General features: G+C 65.2%; 7 protein-coding genes across 7 annotated transcripts; 3 read left to right on the top strand and 4 right to left on the bottom strand.

Moving 5' to 3' along the window:
* Window positions 1–300: 300 nt before the first annotated feature.
* Window positions 301–1,637, top strand: Q8F55_009287 (uncharacterized protein; the record flags this gene model as incomplete). Its single annotated transcript, XM_069357655.1, has 5 exons — window positions 301–603; window positions 641–773; window positions 810–1,296; window positions 1,332–1,397; window positions 1,433–1,637. 5 exons carry the CDS (start codon window positions 301–303, stop codon window positions 1,635–1,637), a joined length of 1,194 nt encoding a protein of 397 aa, XP_069205592.1.
* Window positions 1,638–2,079: 442 nt separating this feature from the next.
* Window positions 2,080–3,713, bottom strand: Q8F55_009286 (uncharacterized protein; the record flags this gene model as incomplete). Its single annotated transcript, XM_069357654.1, has 5 exons — window positions 2,080–2,254; window positions 2,295–2,375; window positions 2,432–2,909; window positions 3,006–3,232; window positions 3,289–3,713. The coding sequence occupies 5 exons, from the start codon at window positions 3,711–3,713 to the stop codon at window positions 2,080–2,082; spliced, it is 1,386 nt and encodes a 461-aa protein (XP_069205591.1).
* Window positions 3,714–5,053: 1,340 nt separating this feature from the next.
* Window positions 5,054–7,105, top strand: Q8F55_009285 (uncharacterized protein; the record flags this gene model as incomplete). Its single annotated transcript, XM_069357653.1, has 5 exons — window positions 5,054–5,463; window positions 5,498–5,757; window positions 5,922–6,120; window positions 6,158–6,561; window positions 6,597–7,105. The coding sequence occupies 5 exons, from the start codon at window positions 5,054–5,056 to the stop codon at window positions 7,103–7,105; spliced, it is 1,782 nt and encodes a 593-aa protein (XP_069205590.1).
* Window positions 7,106–7,195: 90 nt separating this feature from the next.
* On the bottom strand, window positions 7,196–11,488 carry MDR1_3 (GTPase-activating protein; the record flags this gene model as incomplete). Its single annotated transcript, XM_069357652.1, has 7 exons — window positions 7,196–7,237; window positions 7,276–7,542; window positions 7,592–8,867; window positions 8,920–10,318; window positions 10,353–10,565; window positions 10,628–10,844; window positions 10,895–11,488. The coding sequence occupies 7 exons, from the start codon at window positions 11,486–11,488 to the stop codon at window positions 7,196–7,198; spliced, it is 4,008 nt and encodes a 1,335-aa protein (XP_069205589.1).
* A 1,053-nt stretch (window positions 11,489–12,541) lies between these two features.
* Q8F55_009283 (uncharacterized protein) lies at window positions 12,542–13,135 on the top strand (the record flags this gene model as incomplete). Its single annotated transcript, XM_069357651.1, has 1 exon — window positions 12,542–13,135. One exon carries the CDS (start codon window positions 12,542–12,544, stop codon window positions 13,133–13,135), a length of 594 nt encoding a protein of 197 aa, XP_069205588.1.
* Window positions 13,136–13,220: 85 nt separating this feature from the next.
* Window positions 13,221–14,713, bottom strand: Q8F55_009282 (uncharacterized protein; the record flags this gene model as incomplete). The annotated part of the gene is made up of 9 exons (XM_069357650.1): window positions 13,221–13,319; window positions 13,353–13,483; window positions 13,518–13,868; window positions 13,901–13,962; window positions 13,997–14,317; window positions 14,351–14,515; window positions 14,550–14,566; window positions 14,602–14,627; window positions 14,659–14,713. 9 exons carry the CDS (start codon window positions 14,711–14,713, stop codon window positions 13,221–13,223), a joined length of 1,227 nt encoding a protein of 408 aa, XP_069205587.1.
* Window positions 14,714–15,546: 833 nt separating this feature from the next.
* Q8F55_009281 (uncharacterized protein) lies at window positions 15,547–17,394 on the bottom strand (the record flags this gene model as incomplete). The annotated part of the gene is made up of 1 exon (XM_069357649.1): window positions 15,547–17,394. One exon carries the CDS (start codon window positions 17,392–17,394, stop codon window positions 15,547–15,549), a length of 1,848 nt encoding a protein of 615 aa, XP_069205586.1.
* Window positions 17,395–17,811: the final 417 nt, after the last annotated feature.

Raw genomic sequence — 17,811 nt, 5'->3', positions numbered from 1 at the left:
CGCGTCACCACGCGTCAGCTTGGCCGTGCGGCGCGCCATGCAGCTGGATCTGCGGAAGACGGAGACCCCGGTTCCCCTCTCCTCGCGTCCGATCGCGTCGCCGTAGCGGGCACAGAGACCGCGTTTGACGGCATCGGACAAGTTCCAAACAACCTTCTCCTGCGGGAGTGAAACACGGAGAATGTGGCGACAGTGGCCCGCGGTGGGCGCGTCTAAAGCCAACTCAACTCGATGCGATCTTTCTCCGCGCCGAGCCAGTATAAAGCATGCGCCTGGGCGCGTAGACCCACTCCATGCACCATGCTCGTCTCCTACCTCCTCTGCGTGCTGACCCTTGCCACCGGGGCGTTGTCCAAGTCGCCGGTGTACACCCCCGTGGCGCCTCCGCCAGGCTTCGCGACGGCCCGAAATGGCCAGTTTATCGTCAACAGCGGAATGTACAGCTTCGCCGGCGGGCAGCAGTACTGGCTGACCTCGCGCGCGACGACCGACGATGTGTGGCGCAAGACGTTTGACCGATACAAGGAGCTCGGAGTCCGCGTGGCGCGCGTGTTCGTGTACGGGATCGACTCGACGGCCGGTCCGTCGCCGGCAGTGTACCATGTTAGTGAAGCCGGTCGTACGCTGCCTGACACAACAGCAATGGAGCGGCGCCAAGCTCACGGTCAACTACGGCGAGAACGGCCTCGGCCGCATCGACAAGATGCTCGCAATGGCCAAGCAATACAACATGAAGGTGATCCTCGTCCTCGCCGACAACTGGGGCGCACAGTGTAAGTCAGCCTTGCAGCACGGCCACTGACAAGCAGCCGGGTCGATGAACACGTACGTGCGCAACGTCATTGGCGCCGCCGGCAACTACCACAGCGACTTCTTCACCAACGCCGCTGTCATCAAGGTGTACGAGCAGTTCGTTCAGGCCGTGGTAACGCGGTACAAGGCGTCGCCTGAGGTCTTCGCTTGGGAGCTGGCCAACGAGCAGCAGGGCGACATCACGTCGATCGACGGTCGCCGCGCTCGCCCGGGCTTCACAGCAGCCGCCATGACCAAGTGGATCGCGGACCGCAGCGCGTTCATCAAGCGGCTCGACCCCCACCACATGGTCTCGATCGGAGACATGGGGTACTACAACATCCCCGGCCACTCAAAGCACACGCACGACGGCAAGGTCCAGATGGACTTTGAGGCCAACTTGCGCATCCCGACCATCGACTTTGGCACCTTCCACCTGTACGAGTGGTTCCCCCCGACCAAGGAGTGGGGGCTCGAGTGGATCAAGGGGCACGTCGATTCGATGTGAGTGGGGGGTAGGGGCTGGCGCTGACGAGCAGGAAGAAGATTGGCAAGCCTGTCATCTGCGAGGAGTTTGGCGCAGCCGGAGGCAACAACCAGACCGCGTGAGTGAGCGGAGGAGGAGCGCGGCTGATGGCAGCATCTACCCCGCCTGGGTCAAGGCCATGCTCGACGGCGGGCTCAACGGCGTCATCCCGTGGCAGGTCTCCGGCGTCGGCATCTACAAGCAGGCGTCGCAGAAGACGTTTGACGACCTCGACATCTACCCCGAGAAGACGGTCGTGTGGTCGACGCTGAAGAACATGGCCCAGGTGCTCAATGCCCGGCGGTTCGTGCCCCGGTGATATGTAGTCCTTGAACAACTCGCGAGCACCGGGGTTGACTGTGTTACCCAAGTGGCCACATGTCTCTGATGTAGTGCTCCATGCAACCAGTGCTCGGATTATCCGTATTCCCGTACACCCCAGAAGCGGCACGGGCGGATGGCTCAAGCCAACGCAGCCGCGGCTCCCAGTGGCGTTTGTGGCGGCGGCGGTGGCGGCGGCGGCCAAAGCCACGGTATTCACCAGCCGCTTCGTCGGGGGCCTCTTCGGGGCTCGGGCAGCACCTGTAATGTTGCGGGCACTCAACATTGCGTGCCTTCCGAAATTGCGTCCGACATCATCCACAGGTAAGGAAACGGGGGCATGCGACGGCAGGGCGATGGGAAGACAGATGAATGCGGCACCTCCATAACCTACAGCGTCAATCTATAGGACATACACAAACGCCTCCGCTGTGGCCTTGCTACAACTCGAAAATCTCGGGGGCGCCAGCGCGCGGCGGACTAACGAAGAACTGCGTCTCGTTGCCGCGCTTGCGCTCCTCGAGGATCTCGGCTGCCTCGGACCGCCAGTCGCGGTTCATAAAGTCGTCCATGCGCTTGTCCAAGGCGGCCGCCTCCATCAATGGGTGGACATAGCTGGGGGATGATCAGTGGTGTGTCTCGCGCCCCGACGTACGGCTCAATGGGCGTCTCCATGGCCTTGGCGATGCTCGTCACAAACTCGGTGTAGTTGTGGGAGTGGACGTTGTACGAGTATCTGTGGTGTTGTCAGCTCGTGGATGTAGCAGCGCCCTGGGCGCTAAGGTCACGTACGGCTCGCCGACCTTGGACACGGTGTGGTGCTGCCACATCCTTCCGTTGGCGTCTCCGGGGTTGAGGAACGGCACGCCCAGCGCCAAAGACCGCCACGGTGACGGGCTGAGGCCGGGCCAGCCAACACCGAGCAAGAGCCGCGAGTTTGACAATGTCTCGTCAAACTGATCGGCGGTCAACTTGCCAAGGTTCCTGATGCCGGGAGGCAGGGTTTGGGGCGTCTTCTTCTGGTCTTCCTCGCTCCTCGAGTCAACGATGCCACCGACAATCTCGAAATCGGGCCAGCGTTGGCGAAGCTCATCGGTTGCACGTTGATAGAAGTCGTCCGGCCACCTCTTCACATCAGAAGGCAGGGAGGTGAAAAACTTCAAGTACTTGCCCAGTACATAGACCCGGTGCGGTCTCTGCTCGAAGGGCACGTGGCGCTTGCCAATGTCGTGCTCGAGGCTATAGCCAATGTAGGTGAACAAGCCGTTGTCTTCGGGCTCAGCGGTGATGTACCATCGATTCCCAACGATGCTTGAGAATTTGTTGGGGAAGTAGTAGGCGATGAAGAACTGGGCGGGTTAATCACCGCCTCTGCCGCGACAACGCCCTTTCCAGGCTGGGATGCCGTCTGGCAGGTTTGGTCTCTTCATGTAGTCGGTGTACTTTTGGCCTTGGTAGCCGTCGGGATCGAGAATGACAGCCTTGACCAGGTCGGGTATCTGGCGGTAGAGGTGGTACGTGTACTCATGGTCGTTGCGCGTGAGCAGGACGGTGTAGCCTTGACGCTCCAACGAGTCGACCATCCGCTTGCACCTGGAGCCAGAGTCAGTTGGACTCGACGGCACCCTTGTCCTGTCCCTGTCACTCACCAGACCCCCTCGCCTCCAGTGTACCCGTCAAAGTATGCCTTGTGGCAGTGCATCGTCGAGAAGATGGCAATCTTGTGGGCGTTGGGCGCGCAGTTGCCCCGGGCCGAACATGCCGCCAGCGCGCGCAGCTTGGCCTCGGAATACCACATGTGCCCGCCCCGCGTGGTGCTAAACTTGTAGTCCCAGTCCGAGTCGCTCGGCTTGAGGATCTCGTGTTCGCTCGTCATCACCTCCTCTTCGGGCGTGGGCTGATGTCTGTCCCCGCCCCCACCCAGCATGCCCTCGAAGGGCCTTGTCATGGCCGAGATCGTGGGCCTGTCGACTTGGCTGATGAAGACGAGCTGGACCAGGCCGACGCAGATGAGGGCCAAACAGAAGGCCAGGATGAGCCGGGCTCGTTGCCGTCCGCTCCATGAGTGAGCCATGAGGTTCGTGTAGAGTGCAGAGGTGAAGAGGCCTTGCAAAGCAGTTGTTATGCCAGCGCGCTGGACACGCTCATGCGTCCCTTACCCTCCCGCATCGGCTCGGCCTCACCCAAGGTGGTGCCTGCTGTCTTGTGATGGGGAGGGGGATGGGAAGACACGACAGCTGTCAGCTGCTGTGTTGACGACGCCGCCCCCCGAGGTGAAACGTGCCTGGTTCGGGAGTGGAGCGCACGACGATCGCCATGGCCGCGGGGACAGGCAAAGTGCGCCACTGGGAGTAAGCCCCCGCTCATGCTCTAGGAGGCGTCTGTGATGCCGCGAGTCCTCAGGAGTCGATAGAATGCAGCCCCCAAACACATCGAAGGCCAACCTAGATTCGGGTGCACGCAATCCAGCCAGAGCTTAATGACAACTTCGGCGTTTGGCCCTTATTGCAACGCTGGGAGTTGGGCATGGCGCTGCTGCTGCCTCGCCCGTGACCTTGAATGGTGCCCAGATCCAGATCACAGTGTTGCCAGCCAGTTCAACGACGACACTGTTAAGAAACTCCTTTGCGCTTGACCGTGTGGATCAGTCCCAGCTCCCCTGCTCTGCACCCCCCCCCCCCCCCGTTCTTCGCCGCGGCCCCTATCTCCCCCCCCCCCCCTTCCTCTTCCAGGGCCTTGCGCACACAGCGGCCGACGTGAAGGTGCCTGGAGCACCGCCCGCCGGCAACAAGCCTACCGCCAGCCAGCCGGCAACAACATCGCGCCAACCGGCATGTTGGACCGAGTGCGGGAGTCTCTCAAGGCCGAAAGGCAGTGCGCGGAGGTGTTGACCTCAAGCTCGGAGGCAAAAGCCTAAACGTTCCCCGGGGCAGGAGTGGGATCGGGCTGACTGATGCTAATCCCCAACCGTGTTTAGGATCTCCTCTTTTGGGGTTTCACTCAAAAACATTCCATTCCCACTGACACTGAGACAATATTCAAGGGTTGTCGGCCTCGGCCTCGGATGATCATGTCTGCGCCGTTATCAGCTGCGGCATCCCCGGCGTGTGGTGAGCCCGACACTCAACGTCGAGCAGAAGTCTGCACGTTGCAGCAACTCCACCTCACATGATACGTTCAGCAGCCCACGACCTGGCGTACCTGCCCGTCTCCGTGGCCATCGGGACAGTGCCTGCCGTCGAGGCGATGACCGCGGCGGTGCCGTCACTCTGCCAAGCCTCAACTGGGCCATAACGTCAAGCACGTTCATGGATGCACCGGCGGTTCTCAATCACTCTTTACCCGGCGAGGAGCACTGGATAATGGCCCCTCTTCCCATCGCCACCCCGCATCCGCGTGGATGCACACACCGCCATGAGCTACCACCCGATCTCGTCGTCGTCCACGCCCCCGTCGCTCGCCGAGACGGCGTCCCTCTCCGACTCGGCGACCGTGGTCCCGCCGTCTAGGACGAGCACCACGACGCTCGGCGCTTCCCCGGGCACAGTGAACACGGCCCTCGGCACGATCGCGGAGAAGGACGACGTAGTACCTCCTGCTACTGCGCCCCCCGACGCCGGCGCACGCGAGCTGCTCGCGTGGGCGGCGCTCGCGCTCGCCTCGGCCGTGCTCCTCTTCGAGCCGCTGGCCGCCGCGCTCGCGTGGCCCAGCATCCTCCGCACACCGCTCAGCGCTGAGTGGAAAACCAACCGGCTAGGGCGGGTCTACGCGACCAAGACGTACCACACGGCGTTCGCCTCGCTCGGCTGGTACGGGCTGTACTAGTGCGTCGGCTCCCCGCCCCTAGCTGACCCCCAGCGCCGGCATGGCGTCGGCCACGCCCATCGTAGGAACCGGGCTGTCCCACTCGCCCAGGTGGACGCTCCTCGCCGGCCTCCTGCTGCTCGCCGGCGGGAACGTGATCACCGGAACCGCGCGCACCCGCTTCGTGCTCTACCTCGGCCGCCTCGTCGCCGGGCTCGGCGCCGCCGCCATACCCATGTCGGCGGCCGTGTGGCGCTCGGTCCGCGAGGGCCTGCCGCCCACGGCCAGGCGGTACGGCCTTTCCCTCGCGGCCAGTGCGCTCATGGCGGCCGCGGCCATCGCGGCGCCCTCGCCTCCGGGGCCCTGTGCCAGGCCGCCTCGTGGCGCTGGGTGTTCTTCGCGCAGGCGATCGTCGCAGGCGCAGCGGCGCTCCTCTGTCCCGCCCTGCCTGCCACCAAGCAGTCCACACCCACTTCAGACAGGTGGTTTGGCGCCGTTGGCGCCCTCGGCATCTTCGGGGCAGAGGTGTGCGTCATCCTCATGTTTGGCGACTGGCAGAACGCCGGTGGGGCGACGGCCGCCGCCATCATGCCCGACATCCTCCCGATGGCGTTGTGGACCTCGGCCTTCGTGTCCAGCAACGCCAGACACAAGGCGCACTTCAGGGGGTCGGTGTGGTGAGTCTGCGTGACTGACGCCCGCTCACACCTCCAGGATGACGTCGCTCGTCACCTTCGGAGTCTCGGGCGCCGCCCTAGCCCTGCCGTACACGGTCGCCATCCGTCTGCAGGTGGCCAGCCCGAGCCCGTGGGAGGCGGGCACGCGGCTCGTGGCGTACTCTGCGCCCACGGCCCTCGCGTCGTTCACGGCCTTGAGCCTGTGCTCCGCGGTCTGGTGCCACTCCGTCCTCCTCCTCCTGGGCACGTCACTGCTCACGGGCGCGGCCGTGGCGATTATGGCAACGGTCGATGTGCGCAGCACCGCGCTCGAGCTCGTGCTCCTCGCGCTGGCGGGTGCCGGGGCCGGGCTGGCGAGCAACATGCCTCTCGAGATCGTCCGCATCGCGCTCCGCCACAGGCCCGAACACATGGCCCACGTCCCTGCCATTCTCACCTTTTGTACGTGCCCGCACCCTGCCGCCGCTGACAAGCAGGGTCCAACGCCGGGCGCGTCATGGCCATCGGCGCCGTCTCCCTCGGGCCTAACGCCACATTCATGATCGGCCGCTCCAAGTATAGTGTACCGCAGAGGGACGTCCTCCCGCTGTTCCCCGGTATCGCCCTCGATGACCGGGCAAAGCTCCTGCGCTCGCTGGCCAGGACATACGGTGTGGCGATCGCCTTTGCGGGCTTTGCGCTGCTCTTCGCCCTGTGGATGCACTTCGCCAAACAGCTTTGGGGAATAATGCCCATGCCTGACGACGAGTGGAAGGCGCACAAAGAGGCGGCGAGGAGGGCGGCCGAGGAAGCACGGCAACGTCCGCAGCGCAACGACGTGGAGATGGAGGCGGCCGGGTTCTGGGGAAAGAAACGCTCCAGCGTGGTCAGCAGCAAGCAGTCCACGCGGACCAGCATCGACAGCCTTCTACCCACCTTGCCTTACAACCCGGCCAACCCGCACCCGCGGGCCACACCGTCCCCTAGCCAGCTAAGCCCTAAGTGAATAAGTAGATAGCCAACAGCAGAACGAGAGCAGTGATGCAACAGTCTAATATATTACCACGTCTATGAGCAGTGAGGGGAAATACCACGTCTAGTCTACCCGGCTGAGGTTCTGCATCTGAACCAACTCGTACTGCTTGTCAGCAACGCCCGAATCTCACGGCCACTCACATAAGCGCCCTTGAGCGCGAGCAACTCGGCGTGCGTGCCGCGCTCGACGACGGTCCCCTCGTTGATGAAGTAGATCATGTCGGCGTTCTGGATCGTGCTCAGGCGGTGGGCGATGGCGACGACCGAGCGGCCCAGCGACGCGTTGTCGAGCGCTGCCTGCACCACGCGCTCAGAGTTGCTGTCGAGCGCCGCGGTCGCCTCGTCGAGGAGCAGCACTTTGGGGTTGCGCACGAGCGCGCGTGCAATGGCCACACGCTGCTTCTGGCCCTGCGGACGATGTCAGCACTCTACCCACAAGCCATGATCCACAACTCACGCCACTCAGCTGGCCGCCCTTGCTGCCTACTTCCGTGTCAAAGCCCTCTGGCAGCGACTCGATGAACTCGAGGATGTTCGCGTCGCGGCAGGCTTGCTTGAGCTGCTCCTCCGTAACCGTCTCGGGCTGCGGGTGTCCCAGGATGATGTTGAAGCGCAGGCTGCCAGAGTAGAGCGTCGGCTCCTGCGACACGAGTGCGATCTGGGAGCGATAGCTGGCGACGTTGAGCGTGCGGATGTCCACACCGTCGAGGGTGACGCTGCCGGCGAGCGGGTCGTAGAAGCGCTCGATGAGCTGGATGCTGGTCGACTTGCCGCAGCCTGACGGACCGACGAGCGCGACGTACTTGCCCGCGGGGATGTCGATCGAGCAGTTGCGCAGTACGCGCACGTCCGGGCGCGAGGGGTAGCGGAAGTGGATGTTGCTGAGGGTGAGGTGGCCGCGCACCTCGGCGGGGTTGAGGACGATGCCTTCGGTCGACTCGGCGTCGATGGTCGGCACATTGTCGATGACGCGGAAGATGGAGCGCGCGGAGGAACCAGCCTTGGACGCGTCCGGGACGTACTGGAAGATGTCGCCCGCCTCCATGGCCGCGAAGATGACGCCCATGAGGGAGGTGAAGAATGTCGCGGTCGTCAGGCGACCGCTCGCGATCCACAGCGCGCCGATGTAGAACACCAGAGCAATGACGAGGAAGACAATGCCCTGGGACGCCGCGTACAGGGCCTGGGAGCGGAATGCCGTGCGGTTGGAGATGCGGACCGGCTCCTCGAGCGACGTGGAGTAGATCCTCTCGACGTCGTCCTCACGCGTGAGGGACGCGACGGTGCGCACCGACGCCGCGGCCTCGGACGCCAGCTGCGCGCTGCTCGCGTGCCACTTCTTGGTCTGCTCGTCCTTGAGCACGACGACGCGGAGGCGGATGTAGCCGCTGCCCACGATGAGCGGGACGCAGGCAATACCGATGAGGGACAGGAGCGGCGCGTACGCCAGACCGACGACGGCGCCGCCGACGAGGGTAATAAACGCCTGAAGGATTGACCCGAGCGTGACACCAAACAGCCCTTGCACCTTCTGCGGCTGGTCTGCAATGTTGGCCGTCACCGTGCCCGTCGCGTTCTCGTCCTCGTCGAACCACTCAATGTCGTGGCGCACAACAGCGGCGAAGAGGCGCTTGCGCAGCGTCGTAGCCAGCTCCCAGCCCGTCGTCGAGAAGCACCAGTAGTTGAAGAACATGGCGACGGCCGCGAGGATGGCGATGATGAAGAACCAGAGGCTGGGGAGTCAGCAAAAGCACCCGACGACGCGTTCGCCCACAGTATACTCACGCCTTGCGGTCCAACACAGACCGGATCTCGTTGGGAGGGAGCTCAAAGTCTGCCATGGTCCGGCCAAACAGGATAGCCATGCCGGGGTACACCATGCCCGAGGCAACCGAGCCGGCCACGCCGCCAATGTACCAGCGCCAGTGAGCCTTGTTGAGCTTGAGCAGACGTCCAAATAGCGGAAAGAAGCCCTTCTTGTCATACGGGGCAGAGAAGCCCTCGCGATCGGCGCGGCGCTGCTCAAGGACCTGGGAAGCGATCGACCGGCCCGTGATGTGGCGGTGGAGCGAGAGCTTCTCCGAGACTGGCGAACCGGGCACCTGGGCGACGATTTCCTCGCCCTCGTCATCGTAGGTCTGCGCCATGTGGTCGGCCGCCTCCTGCTGCAGCTTCTGGTTGGTGACGAGCTTGAAGTACGCGCCGTGCTCATCCTCAAGCAGGTTGTTGTGTGTTCCCTGCTCGATGATCTCACCGCCGCCCATGACGAGGATCTTGTCAGCGTTCTTGACGGTTGCCAGGCGGTGGGCAATGACAATGGTTGTACGGCCGACACTGGCGCGGTCGAGTGCGTCCTGCACCACGCGCTCGCTCTGCCCGTCGAGGGCACTTGTCGCCTCGTCGAGGAGCAGGATGACGGGGTTGGAGACAATCGCGCGCGCAATGGCCACGCGCTGCTTCTGCCCGCCCGAGAGAAGCATTCCGCGCTCGCCGACCATCGTGTCGTACCCCTTGGGAAGCTTGGAGATGAATCCGTCGGCGTTGGCGGCGATGCACGCCTTCTTGACGAGCTCGAAGCGCTCGGCGTCGGGGGCATGCTCCCACTTTGACCCGATGAGGCCGTGCTCGACGTTGCCGCGGACTGTCGTCGCGAAGAGCGTGGGCTCCTGCGACACGAGGCCGATCTGCTGGCGCAGCCACTTGATGTTGAGCGTGCGGATGTCGGTGCCGTCGAGGAGGATGCGGCCGACGATGGGGTCGTAGAACCGCTCCAGAAGCTGGATCACCGTCGACTTGCCGCTGCCGCTGGCGCCAACAAGTGCGCACGTCTTGCCCGCCTCGAACACCGTCGACAGGCCCTTGAGCACCGGCACGTCCGGGCGCGAGGGGTAGTGGAACTGGACGTTGTCAAAGGAGATGGTACCCTGGACGCTCGACGGGCGCTCGCCTTCGTCGCTGGCAGAGTCGATCACCGGCACGCGGTCGATCGTCTCGAACAGCTTGGCGGCCGCCGCGCGGCCCTTGGAAATGGACTGCAGCTCGGGGGCAATCATGACGATGGAGAAGGAGCCAATGAGGATGGCAAAGAAGACGTTGAGGATGGCGCCGCTGCTAGTGGAGCCCGACTCGACGAGGCGGCCGCCGTAGACAAAGGCAAGCGCGTAGGCGGCGTACACGGCGAAGACTGGGGTGAGCATGGCCTGGCGCTGTCGACTTACACATGACCGAGAGGCCCATGGCCTCGCCCGACGCGCCAGTGACGCCGGCCTTGCGGCTGCCGTCAACCTTGTCGTTGAACTTCTTGCCCAGGACCTTGGCGGTCGCGAAGGCCTGCACGGTGCGGATGCTGGCGATGACCTCCTCTGCAATCGTGCCGGCCTTGGACACAAAGTGCAGCGCGCGGGTCTGGAACTTTGACTCGTAGTAGCCCACTGGGGTGGGTCAGCGATGGAACGGGGCGGCGACGCGACAAGCGACGCGACAAGCGACTCACTAAAGCCGCCGGCAAGCATGATGACGGGCAGGATGGTGGTGAGCACACCGGCCAGCCGCGGCTGCCTCGCATAGGCGACAATGAATCCCGAGATAAACGTCGAGACATGCTGGATCGTAATGGCAATCTTCTCGCTGATGGATGACTGGACAAGATGGCAGTCGGTCTGGATGCGCGTCGCGACCTCGCCAGCACCCATCTGGTCAAACCATGCAATCTGACGCCAATCAGCATGAGGCATTGGGTGAGTGTGTTCCTGTCACGTACGTCTTGGCGGAGCACGGCACGCAGGTATCGCTCCCGAATTCGCTTCCCCTGTGCCTCGCTCGTGTAGTTCCAGATGAGCATGTAGGCGTATGTCGTGACAAACATGCCGATGCCAATGACCATGAGGTAGATTGCGCAGTTGCCCGCCTCCTTCTTGAGGTGGCGCTTGGCCTCGTCGAGGGCCGCGTCCGTCGCGGCGCTCGCCCCCTCGGATGTGATCTGCATCGAGATGACGGCAAAGCGGGTGAACGCGGTGGTGAGGTTGCCGAAGATGATGGTCATGACCGGGAGGGTCGCTCCCGCGGCGGCGGCAATGACGAGGCCGAGCAGGTTGAGCATGCGCTCGAACGGCGTCGCGAAGCGGAAGAGCGCAAACAGGCCCACGGGCTTGAGCATGTCGTCGAGGGATTCATCCTTCTTGCTGCCGCTGTCGCTAGCGTCGCTGGTGTCGTTGACTTTCTCCTTGTCCTTTACGCGCTTGGACGCGTCGGTTGTCTGGGCCGTGTTGGAGCTCCCCGCCACCGAGGGGGACTTCTCGGCCTCAGCCACCACGGATGCGGCTGCAGACCCACTACTTGTCGTGTCAGATGTCATCGAGTCGTCGTTGATGTCTGGGAAAAGTCGAATCTCATGCCCGGAAGCGATGGCTTTTCAGCACACCGACTTGCCGGCGTGCTTGCGATGCGTTGATGCGAACATCGGACGAGGCGGCTGTGCGGCCAAGAAGCCAAGAACATCCAGTCAGTCACGATGGACACTTCGGCACGGAGTGTGGAGCATTGTCCGGGTGTTAGTGCCTAGATAGGTGCGTGCCGACAGGGAACCGTCAGCGTGTTAGGGGGCGGCGGAGGAACGAGGACCCCAGCGGCCCGAGGAGGGGAGAGGCGGCGGGGCACGAGCGAGGGGGGAGGAGAGGAGTCGAGTGAGACATTTGGGCCAGGCCGGCTGAGGCTTGGCAGGCATCGGCCCCGAGGATCCGGATCTGCCATTGGCCCCGCGACTCGTTCCTGCTCCCAGGCGACGGAAGTGGGGATGCATCTCCGCCTCGCGGACTGTTACTCGCCTCGCTGACGCGCTGACGCCAGAGACGCACGCGCAAGCACACAAGCACACAAGCACTCTCGCATGGCGAATGGGCCGCTGCCGCGTCGATTGATAAACACGGATTGCTGCGCTCGCAGTTGATTAGATGGTAACCTCGGTCCGAGTTATCGCAAGCCATCTCGAACAGCAACCCCAACAGCTCTCGGCTGCACTGCTTTTTGAGTCGAGCTGGTGTCGTGTTTGGTGGAGTTGCAGTCGTCTCCGCCCTCGTGGGTGGTCTGGATGCCGGCAAGTAGGCCCACGACGCGACAAACGGAAAATGACAAAGATATTCGGGATAATCCTGAGATCTATTGCCGCTCCCTCGGCCTCCTCGGCTCTCTGTGCTCTGCTCTGCTCCACGACTGACACACTGCTGACTGCTGCATCAACAACACTGATCTTGCAATTTATCATCGTCCGATGCTGAGATCCGCCGTCTCCATCCTCCCCACCTGCACTCCGCGGCTGCTCGCTCCATCGCTCTCGCTCCTGCTCGCCCCCACCAGGCCAATACAGCACCCCACCTGCGCTCTCCCGACCCCCACCATCGCCTCGAGAGCCATGAGCAGCAACACCACCCCGCAGCCCGAGTGGGTCGACGACGTCCTGCACTTCTGGTTCAAGCAGTTTGGCCCGGCCGAGTGGTTCGCCGGCGGCGCCCACGTCGACAGCCTCTGCCGCGAGCACTACCTCCCCCTCTGGCAGAAGCTGAGCCAGGCGAGCCCGGCCCAGGCGTGTGCCGACAGCTGCGGGCAGGCGAGCACCGCGCTCGCCGCCATCGTCGTGTACGACCAGTTCTCGCGCAACATGTTCCGCAAGACGCCCGAGGCGTTCTCGACCGACCCGCAGGCGCTGGCCCTGTCCAAGGACGCCGTCGCAAAGGGCTTCGACAAGGGCCGGACCGACCCGGAAAAGCTCTTCCTCTACATGCCCCACATGCACTCGGAGAGCCTGGCCGACCAGGACAAGGTCGTCGAGCTCATCGAGGCCATGGGCGGCGCCGGCGAGAACAAGGAGGCTGTTGCGTTTGCAAAGGAGCACAGGGACATCATTGCCCAGTTCGGCCGCTTCCCCCACCGCAACGAGGTGCTCGGGAGGCAGAGCACGCCCGAGGAGGAGGCGTTCCTCAAGAGCCACGCTGGGTTTGGGCAGTAGGAGGTGCGCGGAGGTGCGCGGGGGCGAGGCATATCTGCATGCAGCTGTACCACTATGAACCGCTTCAGTGTCCGTGTCTTAGGGATCACGCCGCGCCGTTGCTCGCGGACTTGCCGTTGGCCTGCGCCGCGCGAGCACGCCTCTCGTCGCGGTTCTTGTCGCCGTCGTTGCGGATAGCCCAGGTCTGCGGCTCAGCCCCCTCCCCCAGCCTACTCACCAGCTCGTACGTCCTAATCGCCTCGTTGTACGTGGACAGCACGGCGCTCTCGTCAACCACTCCCTCAATCACGTCGATGAACGTCGCCATCTCGGTGAAGAACGGGTCGTCGTCCTTGTACACCGTGACGGCTTCCGTCAGCCCACCTCCCCCACCGCTACGTACCTTCCTCCGGCTGGCCCGGGCGGCGCACATGCAGCCGCGGCACGCCGTACGGGTCCACCAGCTTGAACTTCCACCCGTCGGCCAGGACGACGAGCTCGGTCTCGTAGTCGCCGTCGTGGAGGCTCACGCCGTGCACGAGCGTCGCGACCGCGCCAGTCGCGTACTTCCACACGGCGGTCGTCACGCGCGGGATGTGCCGCGCCGTCGGAATGTCGCTGCTCCACCCCAGCTTGCTCAGCACCCCTGGCCCCTCGTCCACCTCGAGCGTGTGCGTGTGCACCGAGGCCAGGTCGGCCGGGCCGGCGAGGTAGACGCACAGGTCGACAATGTGCGTCGCCTGCGACACGATGGCTGGGGTCAGCGTGGCCTGAGCGCGCACTCACGCCCGACCTCGACCCCGAGGTCAAAGTAGCCGGCGTGCCGCTCGGGCGTGCCGGCGTGCTCGCTGATGTCAGCCCCGAGTAGCGGCGAGCACCCACTACGCCATGTAGTACTGCGCGACGGTCGCGGTGACCTGCAGGCCGTGCTCGGCGATCAGGCGCCGGATGGTCTGCACGGCTGGCGTCAGCCCGGCCCAGCCGCCACACAAACCCTCGAGGTAGCGGAACATGTAGCCCACGCTCGTGCGTGTCCCGCCCAGCGCAGCGGCGACAGCGACCACCTCGGCCACCGGGCTCGAGCTGAGCGGCTTCTCGACGAACAGCGGCGTGGAGGGGAACGCGCGCTGCACCTGGAGCTCGACGTCGCGCCCGGGCGCGTGGCTCCCGCGAATCTCGGGCTGCACGCCGGCGACGACGAGGCTGGGGTCAGTGGAGGCTAGGGGGGCGACTCACGCCGGAGCCCGGGTGCCGGTCAGCGCCTCGCCCGCGGCCGCGATGCTGCCGAACACCTCGGTGTGCTCGTAGCCCACGACGCCGCGCTTCTCCGCGAGTCGCGCCTCAGCCTTGGAGGTGACCGGGTCGACGAGGCCGACGACGTTGAGCCGCGCCCCGAGCTTGCTACGGCGTCAGTACGCTCGCCGCCGCCACGCACCGCTCGAGACGCGTCGTCTGGTGTTGTCAGCGCTGCCCGGCCCCCCACCTACATGGCACCACGGCCCCTCGGGAGTACCTGCCGTCAGCGGGCCCACGCGCCCACGCACCAAAGTTGACGGCGCCAGCGCCGAGCAGGAGGACGTTGAACGGCTGGGATACCATGTCCAGTTGGGGAGACGCCAGGTCCCGCCCGCGTACTTGTACCGTTGCCATCGGAGGGAGGCTGCCGACGTCGGCAGAGGGGCTCCCGACTGCGCCGTGCCAGCTGACTCGGGCCGACTGATGTCACCAGGCTCGGGTTCCGGGATGCATGCTGCTGCGCGCGGCGCGTTTGCGGCGGATTGATCGTGTGCACTGGCTCTATGGGTGTACATCTCCGGTGTAGCACTCCCCCGCCGTTGCCGCCGGCTCGTGACCCCCGCCCCGGCCGTCAGACCAAGCAAACCAACGGCGCCGGCCGAGCGTGCCGAGTGGCGCAGGCGTAGCCGGAGCGGCTGCGCAGCTGGTGGGGAGTTCGCAGCACTTTGTCAGCAGCCAGCCCGCCCAGCAGCCGCGGCACACGGCAACGCGGCGGCAACCAGCAGTCCAGCCCAGCCATTCAGCTCCGGGTGCGATCGATCGCGCGATCGCGCATATGTCGTCGGCGCGATCGTTATGCCTTTGTCGGGCCAGTTAGGGCGGCGCGGGAGGTCCTCTGGATGCCTGTCGCTACGACGACGGCTATGGCGATGGCCCGTCGAAACACGGCGGAGCGCACCGCCAGCCTGGGTTGGTTGCACCGAGCGTTGAAACTCGCGTCGAGCAGCCTCGACTCGATCCCCTCGCCCTCTAGCGCGATCGTAGCGCCTCGGGAAGCGCTACAGAAGGGGCTGGACGTCGGCTCGACGACGGGCGAGCCAAAGTGGCGCCGGCATGCAGACTCCTCGCGCCACCAACACGCCCAAGGCCCAGACCTCTTCTCCCCATGCATATGCGATGATGATACAACCTATGTGTTACTGCTCGCCCAGCTTGGCGAGCACGGCCTCGAGGCGCTCGGGGCCAACCTCGGTCCCGAGGACGAGCGCGAGGCGGGTGAGGAGCGCGTCGCGACCCTCTGCGTTGGCGTCGAGCGCCGACGAGAGCTGGAGCCAGACCTGCTCGCGGGCCGCCTGTGCGTCCGTCAGGCGGACGGGGTCGGGCGTGGCCTGCTTTCCGCCGCTCCGCCGGCCAGTGAGCACGGCCTCAAAGTCGCCCAGGGCGTCGGGCAAGCCGCGGGAGAGCACGATGCCGTCCGGGCGCACGATGAGGAACTCGCCCGCCGTCAGGCCCCACGCGGCCGCTGCCCCGCCGTCCTCGCCTGGGGAGAGGACGAGCGCGCGCACCTCCTGATGGGGGAGGGCGGTGCGGAGGCGCGCAGCGACGGCGTCGACGGTGGCAGGGTCGACCGGCCCGATGGCGTACACGCCGAACGCGGCCCCGCGCGCCGTGTGCAGGCTCGTGTCGGTGCCATTCAGCGTTATGCGCCGGTCCTCGAGCGGGTCGCCGCTGAGCAATGTGCCCGGCTCGAGCGGGATGGCGAGCGGTGAGCGCCGTGCGTGCGTCGCCGTCGACTGGCGCGGGTCGATGAGGTGGGAAAACTCGGGCATGACGGCCGACACATGCAGCAGGGCGTCGCGCGTCATGCGGTACCCCTCGCTGCTGGGCGTCATGACGAGCGTGCTCTTGTTCGCGCTGCCAATGTTCTGCTCCCACGCGTCGCGGCGCTCGATCGAGTAGGCGCGGAGGAGCGACTCATCGGCGTCGCCCTCGATGACCGCTGCCAGCATCCACGCGAGCACGTCGCCGTCCTCCATGCCGCTGTTGAGCCCGCGCACGCCAAAGATTGGGACGAGGTGCGCCGCGTCGCCCGTGAACACGATACGACCGTGCACAAACTCGGGGAGCGCGACGGAAAGCGCCTTGTAGTAGCCCTGCCACTCGAGCGTCCACGGCTCTTTTGTGATCGTGCCATTGTTCTCGAGCCAGGCCAGGTGTTTTGTCACGCGCGCGATCACCGCCTCGCGCGTCGTCTCTTCCGTCGTGTCGTCCTGAGGGCTGAGCTGGTAGTCGATGCGCCAGATGTCGTCGGGCTGCTTGTGCATGATGACGGTCGAGCCGGCGTTGCTCGGCGGGTCGAACCACACCATGCGCTGCGTTGGCAGTGGCGACTTCCAGTGGATGTCGGCAATGACATAGCGCCCCTCGTACGCCGTGCCCGACATGTGCAGCCCGAGCGCGTTGCGGACCTTGCTCCGCGCGCCGTCGCCGGCGACAACCCTATCCGCGCGCAGCGTGCGCTCGCCGTCCACCGTGTCGACCGTCAACGTGACCCCGCTCTCGTCCGGCGCGACGCCCACCACCGCGACGCCCCACAGGATCGTCACGTTGGGGTTGCGCGCCACAGCCAACAGCTGCATCTCCTCGTACTCTGACTGGCCAATGTTTACCATGGGCGGGCGGAACGAGTGGGGCTCGTGCGGCATGGTGAAGTGGAGCACCTCGCGGTCGCGGTAAAAGCTGCGGCCGCCGACCCAGCCCAGCGCGCGCTCGGACAGCAGGTCGCCGTACCCGAGCCGGTCGGCAATCTCCTGCGTGTGCCGCGAGTAGCAGGTCGCGCGGGACCCGTACGACGCGGACGTTCCAGCCTCGACAACCGTCACTTTGATGCCGCGCACGCCGAGGCCGAGCGCCGTCGCCATGCCTGACGGGCCGGCGCCGACGACCACGACCGGCAGGCTCTCGCCCGCCCGCGTCGACTCGACGTGCGCGCGGTCGTGCTGCCGCGGCTGGTGGTACGGGCTCGTCTTTGTCGCGATCGGCATGGCGGTGGACGAGGGGGGCGGGGTGGAGCTGGCGGCGGCGTCGTGGTGGTAGTAGTGGAGTGAGTGCTGTTGTGGGGGTCGCGGCGGTGCAGCGCCTGTGGATGGAGGTGCGTCGTGCACCATTGTGCGCTGGCGACTTGGGTATATGAGTGAAAGCGAAGAGCAAAGCGCAGCGCAGCGCGCATGCACACTCGCACCGAGTGGAATGGGGCGGTCGACGGCGCTCGGCGCATTGAAGTTGAGTTTGTTTACCCGAAGCATGTGCTGCAAAGCGAGCAGAGTAGTTGCCGTGGGGTCAGCGGGTCAGTCGTCAGTTGCTCATGCCGGCTCGGCACAGCCAATTCAGTTCGGTACCACGGGACGAGGCGAGCAGAGGGGGAGGGGTGGGCCGGGGGGGGCCGGAGGAGGGGGAGTGGG

Source organism: Vanrija albida, assembly GCF_041260175.1.
Source record: "Vanrija albida strain AlHP1 chromosome Unknown contig_7, whole genome shotgun sequence".
Lineage (NCBI taxonomy): Eukaryota > Fungi > Basidiomycota > Tremellomycetes > Trichosporonales > Trichosporonaceae > Vanrija > Vanrija albida.
This window is presented reverse-complemented; position numbering and strand designations above follow the sequence as displayed.